This window comes from Grammomys surdaster, unplaced genomic scaffold (assembly GCF_004785775.1).
Source record: "Grammomys surdaster isolate TR1022 unplaced genomic scaffold, NIH_TR_1.0 199, whole genome shotgun sequence".
In the NCBI taxonomy this organism is placed as follows: Eukaryota; Metazoa; Chordata; class Mammalia; order Rodentia; family Muridae; genus Grammomys; species Grammomys surdaster.
The window spans coordinates 671,003-693,781 of NW_021604644.1; the positions used below are offsets into that span (position 1 = coordinate 671,003).

At 40.7% G+C, this 22,779-nt stretch overlaps 1 protein-coding gene across 3 annotated transcripts in view; it reads right to left on the reverse strand.

Annotated features, from left to right (window-relative positions):
* LOC114623554 (tomoregulin-1) overlaps window positions 1–22,779 on the reverse strand; it is a 122,116-nt gene that overhangs the window by 52,139 nt on the left and 47,198 nt on the right. For all 3 annotated transcript variants that reach the window (XM_028770220.1, XM_028770219.1, XM_028770223.1), the window contains 2 exons: window positions 6,472–6,581; window positions 462–591 (listed from right to left, as the gene is read on the reverse strand). In XM_028770220.1, the coding sequence (XP_028626053.1) occupies window positions 462–591; window positions 6,472–6,581 (240 nt within the window). The remainder of the gene's footprint in view (window positions 1–461; window positions 592–6,471; window positions 6,582–22,779) is intronic.

Sequence of the window (22,779 nt, forward strand, 5' to 3'; positions counted from 1 at the left end):
TGGATGGATGGATGGATGGATGGATGGATGGATGGATGGATGGATGGGTGGGTGGGTGGGTGGGTGGGTGGGTGGATGGATGGGTGGGTGGATGGATGGGTGGGTGGATGGATGGGTGGGTGGATGGGTGGATGGATGGATGGATGGATGGATACCTATCTTGGATGGATAGATAGATAGATAGATAGATAGATAGATAGATAGATAGATAGATAGAACCTATCTTATGCCAGTTCCCAACTCCAAATTGTATCAAGCAAAGGATATATGAAGTTCCCACATAAACAGTCAATAGGCATATAGTCAATACAAAGATCACCTCATGTTAAGAAGCAGTAACATAAAATATGAATAAAGCCCTCTCAGTCACTACCAATCTCTGCAGCAATGTAAGCCAAATGCTTCTGGCTAAATTCTCTTTTTAGAATACATGGCAGAGCCATTTCTAACACCATACATACCAGAGTAGCAAGGTCCACGTGCCACCACTGTTATGTCTTTCTGGTGCTTGCAAGCAGCCCTCCTGAGAAAACACTCATTCTGATAAGTGTCCCCGTTTGATCCACAGACAGGAATGTAATTTGTATGGCACTGCAGAAAACAAAAATACACTCTCAGAACGAGGCATGAATATTAATGGCATAGCTCACACTCCTCAACACAAAAGCAACATATTATGACGTTCTTCTACTGCTGGAACAGGTTGTCCCTGTGTTTTACTTCAACCAAGGAGACCTGCCTCTTCCTCATGCCTTTTTCTCACATTCATAATGAAAATAACTACCCTTGAATGAAACTGGACATCCCTGTGCAATCTACTTTATTTGCTAAGAAAAGCCACAGAAACATTAAGAGGAAAGTCGTGACAATGTTTATAAAGAGCTACTTAGGTGATGTCACGTTATCATTAAAATTCATTTACTCAATACTTCTAGTAGGAAAGTTCCTGGGGAAGGAACAGAGGAGATACAAAGAAATCAACACAGTCTCTGTACTCAGAGATCTTATTTATAATTCTGTTAGAATGGGAAAAAAATTGCAAAGCTAAATCGTGTCCCAAATCAGTCGATCAGACAGAAAGTATGATGACTGATCTCCAGTATTACCAGCTAGGGTGTTTAAAGAAAACCTCATCAGAGAAAGTGGGGTTCGAACTGAGCACTGAAGAACAGACAGGAACGTGGCAGATGAAGATAAACAGTCATGAGACTTGAAAGATGACACTGGCTCTACACGCTTAAAGAACTTTAGAACTTCTACACATCAAAAAATAGCACAAATGGGGGCAGGAGAGGTGGATCAGCAGTTAGGAGTGTGTTCTGCTCTTGCGGAGGACCAGAGTTCAGTTCTCAGCACACACACTGAGCAGCTCGCAACTGCATGTAACTCCAGCCACTCACATTTGGCGGCTCTCAACTACCTGTAAATCCACGCACACCAACATCTTCTGGATTTCACAGGCACCTGCACATACCCACAGTGACACATGCGTGCACATAATTTTAGCATTTTTAAAATAAATAGTTTTTGAAAATAGCATAAGCCAGGAAGTGGTGGCGCACACCTTTAATCCCAGCACTTGGGAGGCAGAGGCAGGTGGATTTCTGAGTTCGAGGTCAACCTGGTTTACAGAGTGAGTTCCAGGACAGCCAGGGCTACACAGAGAAACCCTGTCTAGAAAAAGAAAAGAAAAGAAAGAAAAGAAAATAGCATAAATGAAGTTTCAAAATTTGGGGGAAATATTTTAATATGCTACAAGCTATCTTCATGTAAATAAAAATAGTGCAGAAAAATTTAAAACAGACAATTAATATATAAAAATAATTGACTTTCAGACTGAAGAGATGGCTTAGCAGTTAAGAGTGCTAACTGCTCTCCCAGAGGTCCTCAGTTCAATTCCCAGCAACCACATGGTGGCTCACAACCATCTGTAATGGGACCTGATGCCCTCTTCTGGTGTGTCTGAAGACAGCTGCAGTGTACTCATATACATAACATAGATAAACCTTTAAAAAAAAAAAGTAGTTGACTTTCATTAGCAATAAGGGTTGTATACTGAAAATGCGAATTAGTGTGTAAGAGATTCACTATAGTCCAAACTGAATTCACCTACTCAGTGCAGGGATTACAGGCATGTGCCATCATGTACAGCCTGCCCTTTTTTAAATTTTAAATGCAATTTTTTAAAAAAATAAATAAAATATAGCAAGAAATTACATTGCATTCATTGTCTAATTTAGAAAATATGCATAAATTCTAGAAGAAAATGTCAATACATTTTTCATATTATATCGTTAATTTTCTGTAATCAACAAGATGTACTTTTACTATTATCTTCTTTTCTAAGTGGTTGGTCTTAGTGTCTGAAGTATGAATATGGCATATTAGCACAGCTCAGCAACCGCTAACTAACAAAATATTTTATAGCCAAGTTGATTTTACTCTATATCCAGTATCAGCAAAATCTTACACAAACTTTTATTAAAATTAAATTTTTATTTGGAGAGCTTTGTATATGAAACTGCTTATGAATATTTTTAATCCAGCTTCATTATAAGTAGATATAAACGTGAGTACTGCATTGTCTTCTGACAATAATAATAATTCTAACAATAACAATAATAATTCTAGAGCATGTAAGTTATAAAATATGTATATCATAAGTGACCTTTATTTTTCTTTTATATTAAAATTATGTACAATTCATTTCTTTAATTCTGTGTTTTGTAGACTACATTGTGAATTTCATTTAAAGGTAATAAAGAAGTGGAACATACGTTATTGGTGACTGAAAGAGTTTTGAGTTTGATAGGACTGGAAATCTTAACGTTTATAAAACAATAGCCCAGTAAGCAATGAGCACCAGCTTTCAATGTGTTGGGGCTTAAGTAGTCAGTCTAACAACCAATGAAGCCCACGATAATGTCAATCAAGGGCTCTGGCGCATCACCTGTGTGAAACCAGCATGACTTTCCCCCTCTGTCTAGCGCTAGGTGTCACAGATCCTCCCAAATAATGTCATTACAAGGACTAAATAAGGTGTTTCTGTTCCGCCACAGCAAATTCTTAGTAAACACGAGCTGCCACTGCTGTAGCTACTCTCATTTCTAAGTCTTGAGTTCTGTCTAGGAGCACAGCTAGTGAGTACAAGTAGAGTCACAGTTGCTCCCGGGATGTACTTTAGACACCATGCACACATTATTTAGAGTCTCACCCATAAGTCACTTGGTGATGGTGAGTGAGGGTCCTTACAGCCCTGCAACCATCCAGAAGCACACACCTCAGAGTGAACCTGAGATGAGGAAGTAGATCTGTTGTCTTGTCATTCTTTGCTTCTAGGGTCTCTCTCGGGAGCCTCTCAATATGCTTATGGACAAATGAAGAGATCTGGGCAGTTTTTACCACATTCAGTGTCATCCACTGACCCTGGACACTCTCCCTAACCTCTAGTCGGCCACCTTTGATGAGGGATAGGAATCTCCATTACTTGGGATTCTGATGATATTGCCAGCTATTTGACACATTTGCTGTATACCCACTATGTGCCAGGAACTGTTTGGATCACAACAAAATAAGAAAATAAAGTTCCTGGGATAGTTCATCTTAATAGTCAACTTGACTGATTGATTGACAGGTACCTAGAGGCGTAGTAAAGCAGATGTCTGGACGTGTCTTTGAGACAGGTTACATCCCAGGTTGCAGGGATGTAAGGACCCTGGCTCATTCCCGCCAAGTGACTTATGGGTGAGACTCTGAAGGAGTCAGGGAGAAGGGCCACCCCTGAATATTGGTAATAGCACCCAACAGACCTAGAAGGCGGAAGAGAATAGGACAGGAAGAAGCAGCCCATGAGCACTGGCTCTTCCTCTATTTCCTGGACACCATGATGGGAACTGCTCTACTCTGTCACACCATGAAGGACAGAACTCCTGATAATGTACAGCAAAATAAAATCAGCCTTTCCCCCATGTGGCTGTTTTGTCTCAGCAAGGAAAAGTAGGAGTAACATAGCTGTGATGGTTAATTTCATGTGGCAACTTCACTAGGCCTTTGGGTATCCAGATTAAAAGTTATTTCTGGATGAATCCATGAGGGCATTTCCAAATGAAATTAGCAGTGGAGTCAGTGAACCACGCAAAGCAGGCTGCTCTCCCTAGGGTGATACACATTATCCAATTTGTTGAGGAACCAAATAGAACAAAATGGTGGTGGGAAAACTTCCCTCTGACTGTACTGAGATACTGGTCCTCAGCCGTTAGCTTCCAACAGGGACTTACACCACTCCGTTTCCTGAGTCTTTAGCCCTTGACAGACTGGAACTTCTCACCCTCTGCAATCAAATAAGCTAGTTCCTCATTAATCTCTTTCTCCATAGCTCTCACACAGTCATGTGGATGTATGTGCATGTACCCCTGTTGCTTCTATTTCTGTGGAAAACTCCAACACAAAGACCTAGTAAGAGTAAGAGGCCGTGGGAGCTAGTAAGAACAGATACAAACGCAGGAAGACAGGCTACAGAACTCTAAATCCAACAAGGAAGAAAGAAAATGAGGGGAAAGCCAGAGACACTAAGTTTTAAGGGAAAGATGAGGCATTAATAATTTCTCTATGCATATAATTAGTGAGTGGCTTTGTTTATATAACTAGCAAGATAATGGCTTTTATGAACCAACTAACAAAACTTGCAGTTACCCACAATTCTACTTTCTGTGAAAACGAACCTAAATCACGCTGCAGAAGCTTCTATTAGCACTGAAAGCACGCAGAATTATAAGCCATCTCTCAGACAATTTGATTATCACTGTTAAGATTTACACAGCAGACAGCTAGGCCTAACGCACATATCAAGTCATTGTTTTTAAGCTGCCAATAATTTAGGTTTTATGAACATATCCATAATATCATAGAAAGGCAGCAGAGCAATCAAGGGAGAGATTCCTCAGCAGAAGGAACAAACCCTGGTGCAAGCCTTTCGGCAGTTTGACCCTGCAAGGCAACGAACCTGGCTTTAACCATCCTTAGCATCCAGCCTAAGACACTGCACACAGCAAACCTAGAAAAGCACCTTCTGATCTCGCTTACACTTCTCTTCCTGCTTTGCACGGATTAAGAACCAAATGATTTAAGACAGATCATGGAAAGATATTTTTCTTTAGTTGTTGAAGGACATTGAAAAGGCTACTTTTTTAAAAATAATCTAAAAAAAAAAATCTCAGGGGCTTAAAAAAAAAACATAGGAAAACAGAATATAAAATCAGCTCCATAGAAATGAAAGAGGCCTTTGGAAAGGCAGGCACAGAAGGAACTGATATCCCCCAGCCAATGGGCAGCAAGGGCCAAAGCAGGCTAACGAAGCTCAGAAGAAAGTGGCTATTGTGGAGCCTGTCTCACAGAAATACTGCTCTGTATAAATGAATGAAAAGTCCCTTTGACCCTAGAACCTGACTGGGTGGTCAATAACAGTGTACCTAACCACCGGTCCCTGTGGATAGTCAGCAGCAATGCACCTAGCTAGCTGTGCCCGTTTCTCTGATTAGATTCTCTATTCCTTTTAACGGAAATAAAGATCGTGATGGTTCATAGTATTCAAAGAAGTTTCAAACACAAGTGTTCTTACCCTCCGTGTTCTTACGACATCTTCTAAGTATGAAATGTGATGGGACACTGGTGAGGAAATAATTCTTAAGAACATAGATTTGCCTGAGGTCACTGGGTTACCAGAAACACTAACTCAGCTAAAAATCATATACCCGGTTTCTGAACCTCTTCCTCTCCTCATTATGCAAAATGGCAGCAAGACTGTAAGTGAAAACCAGACAAGCTCTTTCTATAATTCTCGTCCAGTTCTGGGAGGCCATCTACAGTTAGATTATAATTTAATAATAAAAAACAAACAAACAGGAGCAATTGAGAGTAACACTCTCCACCTCTCTTGCTTTTCAGATAATAGCAGCACAACTAAAACCCAAATGGGAATGCTAAGGCATCATACTTTTGGGTTATAAATCTAATTTTAAGGCACCATACTCTTGGGTTGTGACTCTAATTTCCAACCCTGCTCTGACCCCGATTCTTCCTGAGGCTCTAACTCATCCTGGTTCTAAAGAGGTACAGTAGGGGAGGAGAAAAGCCAGGTTAACAGAAAAAAAAAAAAAGGAAAAATAATGTCAACCTGTTAACTAAGAATCTCTCCCGGGGTGCCTCCCCTTTCCCTACCACTGCAAAGCTGACACTTGACTATTTAACATTTTCCCAAACATGTGCACACCTATCATGGTCAATTGATCCTCTTCAATTTCTGAAATGAACCACAGAAAACAGAAAGCACAAATAAGAGGACTTCACCCGGCAAGAAAGACTCAGTGGGCTGTTCGTTAAATTCCTTCAAGGTGCTATGTGCTTTTTATTCAAGGAACGTCAGATTATAAAATAGGGGTGGGGGTAAAATTAAGTTAATTTTGGTTTTCTCACCTGAAACTGGCATGCGCATTTCAAACCATCTCCATCTTCTTTGCAGACACCTCCATATTTACATGAAGATTCATCACACACTCTGATGTCAGATTCTCTCAGATTTAATTCTGCAAGACAGGAAAACATTGTTTTGTGTGCATACACAACCATACACATACACCATACACATACAATACACACACACACACCACAATGTACACAGATTAATAAAAGCACAAATGTACTAGGCATCTCATTCACGGGTATAACTATAGACAATATAAAAATAAGTTATGGGCGCCAGAGAGATCGCTCCAAAATGAAGAGCCCCTGCTACACTAACATGAGGACCAGAGTTCAGATCCCAACACTGTAACCCCAGACAGAAGGATCTCTAGGGCTTGCTGGCTTCCAGCCTACTGAGGAAAATGTAAACCCTTGGTTTAGGGGAAGACCCTCAAAGGGATAGCTGGAAATTGATAGAAGTCACCAGCACAGACACTTGTGCATATATTCACACACATGTACACACAAATACATAAATCTTTTTTAAAAAATAAAAAAGCAAGTTCCTGTCAAAATGTTCAGAATACCCCAAAGAGAATCTTAAGCTATATCCCTAAAAGAAACTTTATCCCAAAAGAATCTCAAAATGCTACATTTTAACACAATCTCCAAAGATGAATCTATGGAATTTTTCTATTTGGGCTTGCTAAACTTAATTAGATAATGTTGTGAGTGTCTTGAAAGTTTAGACTCTTTGGTGAGTAACTCAATTTTAAGGATAACAAATTATAAAGTTTACATCATTAGTATGCATTCCAGGAAAACAATTTTAGTTACAAAGAATTATAAAAGTAACTTGAATTTCATACAATAGGTAGGTATGGAACACTTCTAAACACAAAATTAAGGAGATTGAAATTTTCTCTCCTGTTAAGACTTCTAAATGATCAAGTTGATTAAAGTTACCACAGGAAGCAAAGTCAAGCACTAAATTCGTTTCTGCCCAAGATTGTCAGCCCTGTACTGGAAATAGCACATTCAACTTCCTCAGAAACCATTCACGGCTTCCAGGTTAGTGCTAAGTCAAGTGGAACTGGGCAAGAATCACTGGATGTATTTTCCTTTCTTCCCATTGGGAACTGGAGCCACAACAAATGCACATATACAAGCAGTAAGCAAATGTCCATCTTGAAAACCATCTCAGTACAGTCATGGTCATGTACCTCAAGGAGCCAGACGCCAAAGCTAACCTCTGGCTGGCTGCAGTGCAGAGGCTGATTAACTCTAGGAAAAGTACAAGATGTCTCTTGCTCTGTACCTCACGATAAGGTAGGTCCTGGCAAACAGACCCACTTCCCCAGCAGCCCACTATCCCTGGTTTTCAAAGCAGGGTTCCTGGACCAAGCCAAAGAACTCCAATGCTAATGACAGCTACCTAGCAGTATCTGACTGGCCTCCCCAACTCATCTGTTTGCACCCTCTGCAAGGATGTCTACGGTGTGCCACTTCTAAGAGCTAACAGCTCTGGAGAACTGAGTCAACAATTCTTACAGGAATCAACACTCTGAAGACCAAGTCATGGATTAGGGGAAAAATAGTTTATATACCTATGGGTTACAGTTAATTTTTTTGTCTTAAATAGGTCCCAAGGTCACAGAAAATTTTGCACTTAAAACAAGACAGCCAATACAGTTCTTTTACTGTTCTAATGTACAAACCCACCTACAGAAGATGGCATCTAAGTTCTAGCTAGGGCTGTAAAGGTCTTGGGTTCTTGGCTCTCCTCTCCCAATTTTTGCTTGCCCTTCCTTCCCTTATTAAAAGTATATTTAGCTTTCAAGAATCCTTGGTATTGGCCTTTTTTTTCTATATCTAGTCAATAAAAATTCATAGCAGGTCCAGTTTCAAATACTTCAATCCTAGGCTTCTGTCCCTAAGTAGATCCTGTTGTCTATAGTTGGAGCTGTCACCATACACACATAAAGATGAACGAAAGCCATCAGCTCAAGATGTCAGAAAAAAGAAAGACAAGTGTCAAGAATCATGAGGCCACCACACCACACTGCATCCATGCCTTTCAGAAACTGTTGTAAAAAATAAGCAAATAAAAAATGACATTTTTTAAAAAAAAAATCAAGTCTTCTTCATATAAGCCAGGTCACAGATTGCAAACTATTAAATATTATCCCAATAACATATTAAGACAAACATTTTTAAGCAAACGGTTTACATATTTTGTGCTTCCTCATACATTTCTGAATTTGTCAAAAGCACCATGATTTCTGGGTTCTGTATTTCCTAACAAGAAGCCAACCAAAGACTTAGCTCAAACTCAATACAGGACTCTGAGTGTCCTTGAGAAGAGGGCACTCCGCTACCTGTCAGCGATGAAGATGATTACACACCTGCCTTCCTTTGAGCCCAAAATGGAAGCTCAGCAAAATGGATGCTCCGTTACTAAGGATCTCAAAAATAATCTCTCCAAATAAAAAATATCACACACACACACACAGAGAGAGAGAGAGAGAGAGAGAGAGAGAGAGAGAGAGAGAGAGACAAAAGCACTCATAAGAGTGGATCAAAATAAAAAGTAGTTTGCTCTGGTTGCCAATCTGCCCATCATCCAATTCTCACATATTGTAAAACCTGTCTCCAATTTCATTCACTTTTCAAGGCTGGGAAACAATGCACAGGAGGGGCAGGAACCCTGCTTAGGAGGAACAAACACTGCCAGGGCTCAGATTGTTGGCGCCACTCACTAGAGGTTCAGGATACAGTCCAAACCAGAACTCAGTAGCCCTCCGGATGATATGGCTTTGTTACCACCTTTTCAGAACACAGGAAAAAAGTCCTGTTTGGCTAGCACTCATAGAGAACCAAGAGACTAAATTCCTTAAAGTGACCAGAGAACTTGGGGTTTCTCAATCTGGGCTAGATAATTGGGGGAGATTATTGATCTTCACTGAGCTGTCTTGATCAGTGACAGTGTTGAGTGACATTTCTGGCCTCTACTCCCTAGCTGTGACAAGCAAAATGCCTTCAGACTTTACCAAACATCCCCTGGGGAGACACGATCACTCCCATTTGAAAACCGCTGCGAAAATGAAATCAATGGCTTTGCACTTTATTCTTCTCTAACAAGGGTGTCCAACCCTTCAGCACCGCGACATGATGTCATCTATAAACCATGCTGGGCCACATTCACGGCTATCCTGAGGATACATTCATCCCTCAGGTTGCCAGTAAGACACACCTGCAACACAACTGCTGTAAGCAGTAACCTCCAAGAGCCTAAAATATTACTAGAAATGTTTTCTATTTCAGAAGAGGGCTGTACATACAAAGTTATAGCAGGCTAAGGTTCAGAGGAGAGGTCCCACGTGTTGTAACGTCTTAATATCCAGTGACAGCAGCTTCCTCGACCTCTCAGGTACCCGACTGCCTCTCCCTTCTTATAAGGGCATTTTCTTTAAAGTCAACAAAATCTCATTCTAATGATAAGACAGCTTTTAAAAAGTCTTCCCCTTTCCTGGCATTTATTTATTTGGGGGAAGGGCATACCACAGTACACATGAGGAGGTCAGAAGACAACCAGCATATAGGTTCCTGTGTCATTAAACTTAACAAGCACCTTTACCCACTGACCCATCTCAATGACCCTCCAGTTCTTTCCTGGACCCTTCTATAGCAGATAAGTCTCCCTCCACTTCTGGAATAATCTTTATCATCCTCCAACCCCAACCACTTCTCATCTGATTACCCTTTTTCTCTCCCTCACCCTCTTTTATTATTTTTGTTTTGTTTTGTTGTTGACTATTTTGTTGTTTTTTTGTTTTGTTTTGTTTTTTGAGGTAGGGTTTTTCTGTGTAGCCCTGGCTATCCTGGACTCACTTTGTACACCAGGCTGGCCTTGAGAACTCGAAGAGATCCTCCTGCCTCTGCTTCCTGAGTGCTAGGATTAAAGGCACGTGTCACCACACCAGGCTCCTTTCTGTTTTGTATACTGTCAAGTTCAGGATAATACATTGCAAACTACCCAGACTAACCAAGGTGTGCCATTCTCTGAAGCCTACAGACAAAGGTCCATGGCACAAGGAATCCTGGAGGCTACTATCACGCTGCAGAATGCCAGGAAGACGTCAGCTCTCATCACAGGAGGAGCTGTTGTTCTGTGACAATGTCACCCAACCTAGCTAAGCCCATATACACATTGTTAAAATTATGTCGCTTCAACATTTCCTAAAAGTGAAAATCAATTGTCTCCATGAAAGCTAAACTAGGAGAGTTGGAAGAGGTGAGCTCCTTCAAAACCAAATGGGCTTACACTTGAAATTATGCACAGGGCTTTAGGTTCCTTTCCAAAGGGATGAAAAATGGAATCTGTAATTAACACATGATGAACATGCTTTATTCAAGAAGGAACAAACCATTCTGGGGGAAGGGAGATTCAATGCCTGCTTTCAAAGTATCATTTAATAAATATACTTTATAAGTTAAGATAAACTATACCATGCATTTATGGATCACTTTGTGATTCTTGACTTAGAGCACCTTTCTCAAATATCAGAACCCTACTGATCCACGCAGGACGGGGTGGGGGGTCTTACCACATCAGTTCTCCATCATGCCATCCTCTCGGGATAGCTCCCTGGCAGCATTCTCTGTCACCCCCAGTCTGCAGAGCACTGCTAGGGAAGACTTCCTCCGCAAAGGCTTCCTGAGGCCTCCTCAACTTGGGAAGCTGCCACTTCTGGCCGGGCGAGGCCCCAGCTGACTCCCTCACAAGGCATATTCAAACTTGTTACCTTATCTTCAGAAACAGTTTGACCAACTTTATAACACTGTCTACATGTCACTTGTATTTGGGAAAAACATCCTTTTTTAGAAAAACACCGCCACTCAAACAACAGGGCCCTGACAGGTGGTTTGATTCCCTCAAAGAATATTCTGGAATATGTGCCCAGCTGTCTGCTAAGCAAACCCATAGACCCTATCTATGCCTAAAACTAAAAATATGGAAAGGTTAAATAGTTACAATATCCCCCACTTGAAAAGCTGTGGTACAGCCAGGGAATACTATATACCTATTTAAAGATTAATTTTATATAATACACAAATATTTCTTAAAGGCTATGCAAATGTTTAAATAAAAAAGAACATAAAGCTATACATACACGTAATTATATTTTTATATGCACACAGGAAAGACCAGCTAGGAAACTGTGACTGTCTTCTGCCAGTTCAAACAACTTTTTCCTCTTTTCAGATTTCTATATTGATTATTATTTAATTAGGGTGTCTCAACCTGATTTCAAATCAAACCAGAGGTAGTTTGCTACATCATGAGCAAAACTGTAAATGCATAGGAGTCAATGAGAGCCAAGTTCTCAGGCTTGGCCTTTTTCATTCAGTGAGATAATCTGCTCAAAGTAACAATGCCTAGAACAAGTAGGCAACAACAAAAACCGGCCCCTTCCCTAGACACAACTTCAACACCTAACCCATCTGAGAGGCACCTCTAATGACATCTCATGACACACAAAGGCTGAAAAGAGAAAGTCAGGGTAAATCAAAAAATAAATGTAACTGTTAACTTCAAGCTCCAGCAAATCAGAAGAATTAGAATTAAATTTTCTTCAACTTGTTTGCTAAATTAACATTATCACAGTACCTACCTCCTATCAGGTCATATTGACAGAGAAAATGAACTTAGTATTCCATAACGCAAATGCAGCCTACATTGATATTAAAATGCCTTAACAGCAGAGATGGCTACAATTTCTCTAAGCTATATTTAAATGAAAGAAGCTGCATGCGTGCTGTGCCGTACAAATTACCTGCCTCCAGTATTCCTGTCATCCATTCGGCATGCTACTGCCAAACTAGCTTTGCTAAATAACACTTTGATCCCATCAGTCCTCCACATCTGCATCTGCATCTTCCCCTGCTGCCTCCTTCAGTACTAAATGCCTGTGTCAGGACGCTGCAGGCAAGGTGACAGGGAGGACGCGTCACAGGTTCAGATGAGAAACCAGACGGAGATCCCAAGCTGAGAAGTGAAAACATCAGCTTCTGGCCAAGGATGCAGGACAACAATGGTTCCTCCCGCTTCCAATCTCCAGGGTACTGACACTAGCTTGGCAAACCTGTGTGTTTTCCTCTCACAGATACATAAAGTGAATCTATTATGGTGCTTGTTAAAAATAATGATGACAAATCTCCACATTTCCTGACATGATACATTAGCCTTATTAAAGGCTCCCCCACTCATATGCACGAAGACTAGAAATGGAGTCTAGTACATTTCGACCACTACCGGTGCAATGGTAGTGTCGTTACCTAGCTAGCACAAAGCCCCAGGTTCAAATCTCCAATGCCACCAAAAACACAATAATTAAGTTTTTCTAATCTAACCTTTTGTAATGCCTACAAAAGAATTTCCCAGGGCTGGGGAGATGGCTCATTATGTAAAAGCACTTGCCATGTATGTGGAGACCTGAGTTGGAGCCACCAGAACCCATAAAAACCAGATATATAGCTCAGTCTTTGTAACCTCAGCTCTTCTGATGGAGACAGGAGAACCCCAAGCTCACAGGCCAGCTAATCTGGTGTGCACAGCGAAAAACCCACAAAGGGACTATATCTCAACAACGGTGGGATGTGGAGAGGGACAACTGAGGTTGTCCTCTGACCTCCACAAAGGACCCATGCCACACACAAACGAATGTGTGCTCACATACAAAGCTAGAAAGAAAAATATGAACTACGGTTCTTTCTTGGGGTTACTGGGACTGGTGGTTCATGACTACAGTATGATTCAAGTTTCTTCATGAAGTGATGGACATGTTCTTAGGAAGTAACAATGACATTGGGCTGGTGTAGAAAATCCACTGAACTGCAGGTTTTCGGTGGCAAAGAACATATCACCCCTTCTGTAAGTCAGATGGAACCATCATGCTACTGAAGATGAGAATTTGAGACAACTGACGAACATGCACTATTACATAGTGTTTAAGGCCCAGCCTGGTATACCACCTCCAGCATCTCCTCACTTTCCACTTATCAGCTGTGTGATCACAGTAATTAACCATTCTGTACAAGGGAGACAGGACCTCTCTTCAGATGTTGGTGGAGGATTAAAGATATGGAAGGACCTTAGAGCAGCACGTAACATGCAAATGGCATGATAGTGTCAGGTACTTCGTTGCTATTAGTATCTGTGCTAGAAACAGCAAGAAAACTGAGCATGGAGCCAACTACAAGAACATTCTAGCAAACCTCTCGTGGCTATATATATTAGAATCTTGTCTTTATCCTTTTACCCAACAATTTCACTTCTAGGAAATTATGATAAGAAAAACAAAATATGCAACACATAAAACGTTTTCCACATCTATTCTTCCTATTGTTTTTGTTTTGACAGTGTCTAGCTGTGTTGCCCAGGACTGTCCTGGAATTCTGAGGCTCAAATGATCCTCCAGCAGCAGCCGTCCCAGTAGCTTGTCCACTTGCATGTGCCTCCACATCAAAACATGCTCTTCTTTTCAAACACCATCCTAAGTAGCCATCTGTCAGGAATTAATTAAATAAACTGTGTATCCATCTGTTAGGAATTAATTAAATAAATTATTGATAAAACGTTACCCAGATACTAAAATATCTCCATCCCATGGGCTGGAGAGATGACTCAGTGGTTAAGTACACTCACTGCTCCTGCAGGGGACCAGAGTTCAGTTTCCAGCACCCGTGTCAGGCAGCTCACAATCATCTGTAACTCTGACTCTAGAGGATCTGACACCCTCTGCTGGCCTCCTTGTAAACACACACACAGAGATTCATACACACATAAATAAAATGAATCATTAAAAAGAAGACAACGACCCACCATAAAATTAAAAAGAGAAAAGCAAGATATAAAATAGCACATGGTCATACACTCATTTTTACTTTGCATGTGCATTTGCTTACATACATGTTTTAGAATTTTCCTAGTGCACTTAATATACAGCCTACTTCAAACATTTTTCAAACGTTAATAAATCTAGGGGCTTGAGAGATAGCTCATAGTTAAGAGCACTGACTGTTCTTCCAGAGGTCCTGAGTTCAATTCCCAGCAACCACATAGTGGCTCACTGTAATGTAATTTGGATTCATCTGTAATGGGATCCGATGCCGTCTTCTGGTGTGTCTGAAGATAGCTACAATGTACTCATATAATTAAATAAGTTAATTAATTAGTAAATTAATAAATCTGAACATACAAATATTGGTATTGGTTCTATTTCTAACCTCTGCCCCTTAATGTTTGTAACAATAAGTAGAACAGGAGGTAGCCAGAACCCAAGAACTCATCAACAGAGACAAGAAAAATGTATGTAAAAACAACCTGAAAATTGGCACTGGAGAACTTGGTATTAACAGCTTTAAAGATGAAAAAAAAAACCTTTTGAGACAGGGTATTATTATGTAGCCTCAGTTAAAACAGAACTTGCTATGTTGAGCAGGCTATCCTCAAAGTCATAGAGATCCACCTGCCTCTGCCTCTTGAGTGCTGGGATTAACCATTTAAAAAAAATAAATAGGTCTGAATAAGAATGCAGTTTAAGAATATATGAAGTCACCTAACCAACAAAAACAAAAAATACAGACTGAAAAGAGCTCAATCATCTGTGTTTGATGACTCAAACACGTTATTCTAAAATCCAAGAGAGCATTATGCCAAGTTCATAAATCCCTTATCTCCCTCTGGAGAGACGCTAATAACAGAGTTAACAGTAACGCATAAGAACAGTTCTGTTGCAAGGCTTTTAACCCCGCATTTTAAAAGGCCTCAATGGGTTGAAGTCGCCACCTCACCAAACTTAAAAAGAAATTTACATTTTTAATTCATTAAAGAATCTACATATGTAGGAAAAATGAAAGTCAACACATATCAAATTAAGTGAAGATGGATGGTGGTAATAGAAGAAGTGGAAGATGGGGGTCACACAGGTATCACAGCCATGCTAACCTCCAACCCTTACTTAGCTTTGCCTTTGCTATAAAACAGAAAAGTTCCTGTTGACCCCTCAAAGCCATACCCCAAGTCACTGAACCTCTGTGACATTTCCCAGTGCCACTAGGTGATTAATGTCTCTCTGCCCATATCCTTACTGAAACAGAGCTTTTCTTTCCCTAAAATTTCTGTAACACTTTCAGATACGAAGTTTCTTTTGGGAAGGGACAAAAATGATTACAACGTTTACAGAACCTGTGTCGTATTAAAATCATTGCATTATATAATTTAAGAAAAAAACAAGATAGCTTTGGCACAGTGGTGAGACACTGGGATCCCAGTACCAGGGAAGTTCTATTGCCTTGGCTGCAATAGAACACACCTCATAAATGTAAGTCAGTATCGGAGCACCGTGCCTACAGGGCCCCATTACTATCCTCAGCACCACAAACGCAAATGACAAGGAGTGGCACACATCATGATGACGTCATGTGAATGGGCTGAAGGCCTAGAATCGCTGAATGATCCATATCCCACTGGAGAACAAATCCCAACTCTGAAAAACTTGGCTATTACAACTTGAGAAAGGCTTTAAAATGACCTACAAAGGGGTATAAGGTATAAACAAAGTCAGAAAGTACAAGAAATTATCAAAGTTTAATGTATATTTTCTAAGCCAAATAACAAAAATTCCTCTTGAAAACCTCTGCCACATTTGGAGGTTTCAATATTTTATTAACAGATAACAAAATAAAAATTAAATATATAGGAATGCAAGGGAGCTGGCTTAGTAAAGTGTTTGGAAACAGGACGACCTGGGTTCAGATCCCCAGCGCCCCCATAGCAGCTGCTGTGGAAGTGGCTATCTGCATTTCCCACACTGGAGAAGCAGAGATGGGTGAATCCCTGGACCTCGCTAGCCTCGTCAGTGTAGCTTCACCAGTGATCTCCAGGTTCAAAGAGATTCTCTAAAATTAGGCAGAAAGTGACTGAGGAAGACATGTCATGTGTACCACTGGCCTCCACACAGGCTATATATGAACACAGACACATCCATACTATACACCACACACACACACACACACACACACACACACACACACGCACACTAAATGTACAGACCTAATACAAAGAAGGAACTGGAAGCTGGAGAAATAGCTCGGTGGTTAAGAGCACATGCTGCTTTTCCAGAAGACCAGAATTCAGCTCCCAGCACCCATGTCCAGAGGCTTACAACTGCCTCTAACTGCTGCTCCAGGGGACCCCTCACCTCTTCTGGACCTGATGGGCACTTCTGCAAGCATGTGTACATACGTACCCACACATTCAAACAAATAAAACAGATCTTCAAAAATTATCTTACATCTTTCCCTTCGTGAAGAACCAGTTTGGTAGAGCTGAGCTCATAAAGAAGAGACAAGGGACAGATAAACGGAGAACAGCTAAGAAAAGAGCAGACACAGCGAGAGCAGCTATGAGACCTCGGCAAGAGAATGTGGGTGCACCCCTACGACTCTCTCTTCCGAAATTAAGAATTTTTAGAAGTTTAGTAAAATAAGGATTGCCATGGAAAATGAGAAGACAAGGAACCTTTTTTTCCTAGAGTGTAAATCTTTCATTAAATTTGTTCAAATCATGATGTCAATATCCACCTACTTTTAATATACTCAAACCTAGAAAATCTATACAGCACATTCTCAGACCATAACACAAAACCGCTAAGCAAACTAGGGCACCTTAGTTCACGTACTTTATAACCATAAGTGGAATGTGACCATAAATGCCTCAGTATTATTTTAAAAAATGAATGTAACAAATTTAGAAAGAAAAAAAGAAAAGGCAAAGTGTAAAAGGAGGAAGTGCCAAGACAAAATCAAGAAAATGCAGTGGAAATAAGTATGATAAAAATACCATGGGGGAATTTAAGGAAAATGTTATAAGCAGATAGTAGAGTAAGTTCCAAAGACAAAGAAGAGGTGGGTTCAAAATAAGGATTAAGAACAGGAAGGGGAAAAAATTCCTGAGAGAAGCGGCTCTTCTCGATTCTTTGAAACACTGCTCTGGGCACTGATGACCAGTCTCTTCCTCTGGGAGAGTAAGGAGAGGATGCTAGCCTGGAAGTGAATGGAGCAGAGCATGGCACACAGACAGTCACACCCCATAGATCTCTAGAACAAGAGATCCAGGAGCTACGGCAGAAGACACAGGAAGCAGGCCAGCTGCTGGAGGACCAGAGGAGTGAACAGCCCACACCTTACTCATCACTGGCTATGTGAAAATGAGGGCTCAAAGTTGCCAGAGTCTTCAAGACTAGAAAAGGCTGAAATCCACTTTGAAGTGAAGCTTTGAGACTTCGATGGAAAACAACCAATGCCACTTTTTAAAAACACCTTATAGGCTGAACTAGAGTCTCAGTGTCCATGGTGTCTTTTCTCCATACTGCCAAGTTCTCCATTTCTGCCTGGCCAGTTCCAGCCTTTGCTTTCTAAAACCACAAGGCCATGTGAACTTTCTAATGAGACTCCCATGTCCTCAGAACAACTGCCAACCTTCCAGATTGTCCTTGAATGCCTACAGCTGACATGGTGGCAACCTGTGTCTATCTTCCCCTCCCCCTTCCCCAAAGTTCCCCACCACAACCTAGGGCAGCATATTCGTTACCATCCTTGTGGCTATAACAAAATACCTAACAGTGCAACTTAAGGGAAGAGTTAACTTTGGCTGATAGTTCAAGAGTTTATTCCATTGTGCTCAGGCAGCAAGAACTTAAGAGATAGTAGTCACATGCATCCAGTCAGGATGTGGAGAACCCGATGACTAGTGCTCAGCTCCCTTTCTCCTCCAGGAAACAGTGCCCTCCTCTTTTAGGACAGGTCTTCCCATCTCAATGAATCCAATCAAGATAACCCCTCACAAATGCTGGTAACCCCTCACAGTTGCCCAGGTTTGTCTCCTAAATTGGCCGTCATTATTGCACATCACAGATAATACCATTGAAATTCCACCTTCAGTTTCCCATCTCTGTGCCTTTTCTAAGCCTAGAACCACCTCTCCCAGTTCTTTTCAGAGGCACTGTTCATTTGGTCATTACATCAACCCAGAAATAACTATGCAATGGACAGCTCACTATGCCAGGTACCAATCTAGGCACGATGTGATCTAAGTGAACAATGCAGACAAAAATTTCATTGATATAGAATTTATAAAGGAAGAAAAGAGCACGGTCCACAGGGTGAGAGAGGAGAGACCGAAGGTCCTGAAGGCAGCCATGTCGGAAAGTGGCATCACAGCAAATACTTGAAGGAGGGGAGGAGCTACATGACCAGAACCAGAAGGTTCCAGGCAAAAGGAATATCAACAGCAAAGGCTCCAGGGAAAGGCATCCCTGGTGTCTCCAGGTGACCTACTATCCCTCAAGATCTGGTTCAAGCACCACTTACTCTAACTCCCACCAATCAGGACTATCATTCCTTAGCTCTGTATGCACATCTTCTACAAGCATTCTGTACAGGGATGGCAGGTGTACCACTACCGCCCCCTTTTTGATGCACACAAGAGTGACTGGTGGGAAGGAACTGGAAAGGTGTAGGTGGAAAGGAAACTGTAATCAGAATATATTATATGAAAAAATCTACCTTCAATAAAAGAAAGAAAAACAAAGATGGTAAAACTGTTTACAAATGATACAGCTTTGTGTAAGTCATTTTAAGTATATAGACCCAGACCTTTTTGGTTTCTTGTATAGGACTCTGGGAAAACAGTTCCCCATTTTCTTAAATAAACCACACTAATGATCCAGTTGCCTGTGATGTTTGTGCTCCTTTCAGGAAAGCAGAGGTCTGCCAAATATTTGTAATGTTTCCTGGATAATCCAAAAGTCTTCAGGGTTGTCCCACCTTATCTGTCGTCTTGATCTGAAATCTAATCCATTCAAAGGCTATTCGTTCTGTCTCTTTCCCTTATCACTTCCTAAGCATTTCACGAAATAACTTTTCACGTCTGTACTTCTCACTCTGAGGAGTGCTACTAAATTGTACTCACAAGTACCATTGGTATAAATAAGTTTGAGAGCAAACAGAACTGATTCTTAGTAGGCAGGGAAAGTAAACAGCACACAGGTAAAATACAGCTAATGGAGGAGTTTTATCACCTAAATGTGTGTTGTGAGCCTGCCTGAGTATAGACGGAGACTGGCTAACATAGATGTCAAAAATCAAGGCCAGGAGAATATTTCCATTCACCAATAAGATTTACAAATGACAACAACTACATGAAAAAGATGTTTAATCTCACTATAATCTTTGGGAAAAGGCAAATCAAGACCACGCTGATACAATTTCACACCCACTAAGATGGTTGTAATCAGAAAGACAGACACAAATTCTGGGAAGCACATAGAGAAACAGACCCTCACACATTGCCAGTGAGAATGTAAAAGATTACAGAAGCTTTGGAACACAGTTTGGCAGTTCATAAAAATGTAAAAGATATGCGTTAGTGTGTGATCCACTAACTCTTTCAGTGTATACCCAAGAGACGAAAACAACGGGATGCACAAGACATCACCACATCCATACTGTAAAATATTATTCAACCTTAAAAGGGAATGTAGTTCTAATACATGGGTGAATGTTGAAAATACCATATTAGGTAAAAGAAATGGGAAACAGTGGACCTGGTAAGGTGTGATTCCACTTGCTTGTATGTGCAGAATGCAAATCCACAGTCACACAGTGCAGAGTAGCAGCAGCCAATGGCTCAGGAGATGGATAGATGACTGTCAACAGAAGGAGGTTTCTTTTCAGGGTGAAGAATTGTTATAGAATTAGTGGTGATACTCAATTGTGTTACTAGACTGTTCTTACTGTACTGTTTGTGTGTCTGTTTGTTAATATAATTAGTGTTAGTGGTCAGTAAGTGCTTAGTCACAGGGGGAGAGGTAGATCCAGATGTACTAGGCAGGAATTTCCATTACATGTTTTGTAACAGAATAATCACCCCTCCTCCAACTGTAAGGTCTCTGAAGGCAGGGAGGGCCTCTCATATATTTCCCTAAATATTTGATATGTTAGGTTACACTACACAGGCTCACTAAGTAAATTAATAACCATATTTTACACGTCGGGGACCATAACCACCACCATTCCGACCACTGTTTTCCACTCTAACTAGACAACTCATTTATTCCCTAGTAATAGTGGCACTATTCTGAAGTGCCACTTGCAAGGCTCTCTTGTCAGCCTGGCATTTGTAAGATTCTTACCACCACATAGCATCTAGAGGCCCACTTCTCACTTCTCTGACATGTTGGAACCTAGTTCAAATTCTCCATCTGACGTCTGCCACTGAATGCCACTTGCTGCTCAGCTTTCCTACCTCTTTCACCACAGTCCCTGAGGCAGAAATGTTTTCCTACCTCTTTTACCACAGTCCCTGAGGCAGAAATGTTTTCCTACCTCTTTCACCACAGTCCCTGAGGCAGAAATGTTTCCTATATTTAGCTTCATGTGTTCTTCTCAAACACCTGAAAGCTCCCAAAGCCAAAAGGGGCCATGGCTCCTGTCAGGAGTGGGGAAAAATGTTATCTCAGTTTATCTAGTCTCTTGAGCTTCACTTCATCTTCACAAAAGTCACAAAAATTTGCCACAATTTTTTTTCTCTTTGGAAAAACAGAAAGCTTCCACACAAATTAGATTCTTAAAGAGTAACTATAAAGAAATGTAAACAAAGACAAAAAACATCAGAAGCCTAAAGCCCAGAATGAGTAGAGTACTGTGGAAAGAGACCAATAAAAAGAGCTTACATAAACTAGAGAAGAAAGGGGCTTACTGCTTGGGGAAGATGCTGTCTCGGCCAGAGCTGAAAGGACAGCACAGACCCATTCAGCATCACTGCCTTAAAGGCACATGCTCTCCAAACTGAATCTGGGACTCTGACAAAAAGAAGAATACCTACAGTAAGCAGCTTGCACACTGAACAGCTGCAAAAGCTGACTCCAACATACATTTCCTGGGCAAATTGTGCTCGATGATGCTGAACAAACTTTCAGATCATACTTAAAAACCACTAAATATTTACAGTGTCTTGACAAGGAGCCAGAAGACCAGAAATTAAAGAACACACCCTCATGTTTAAGAAAGAGAGAGAGAGAGAGAGAGAGAGGGAGAGAGGGAGAGAGGGAGAGAGGGAGAGAGGGAGAGAGGGAGAGAGAGAGAGAGAGAGAGAGAGAGAAAGAAGAAAGAAAAAACAGGAGGACACATGCAGATCCAGAAAATCATCTATAGGTTAACTTGCAACCCAGCTGAAGTTTTTGAGAATAGATAAATCTGTGCATGCTAGTGTGTGTGTGTGTGTGTGTGTGTGTGTGTGCAGAGAAAGAGAACAAGAGAGAGTGAGTGAGAGTGTGTGCACACTTAGATTCCTTTTAAAAAGGCATGCTCTAAAAGGCATTTTTTCCACTAGAATGGAGAAAGGGAGAGAGATATGGCCTAACAAGGTGCTCTGACTACACCTTTTAAGGATAGTCTAGTGAAAAAGATGGAAAAAATCAAACTCCAAAAGCTTGAAAATCTACTAAACTCAACTAAGAGAATGCAGTGCTTGAACATCTAATTAATTAACACATCCACAAACTTCCAGTAAAACACTGCAGAACCCCAACCTTTCTATAATCTAAATAATTTCTACTGATAAAACCCATATTTACAAAGGCCACAAAACTCTGAGTAACTCAGCACACACAGCCTGACAGAATCAGACACCATTAAAGATCACAGACATCTAAAATAGCAAACCAACAAGAGGAAGTCAAGGATGGTACTTAGATTTTAAAGCTCAATATACCCTTGAGATACCTTTACAAGGAAACCCTAGGACTTACAATCTCAAACTGTATTTAACACAAATGCATCATGTGCCCATACTGGATTACTACAGTTCTCAAATTCATCAACGAAAAATGTGCATTTTCCTTCTTTGTCTCAGAGAGTTATAACAAAAATCTGTCCTTATGTCCTGGAAAGATGGCTCAGCCATTAGGAGCACTTGCTGCTCTCACAGAGGACCTGAGTTCAGTTCCCAGTACCCACATGATGGACAGCCAAGTTCCTGAGGACTTTTCTTCTCCTGCCCTCTTCTGGCCTCTGTAGGCACTGCATGCATGTGATATATGTACATGCAGGTAAAATATACAAAATAAAATATAATTAAAGTACACCTATAATTTATTTGCATTCATCATCAATGACAAATTTTTCTAAAGGAAGGCTGAGATATTAAATCCAAATCTGTTTTAATTGAAGAAACTATGAAAAATCAACTGACTT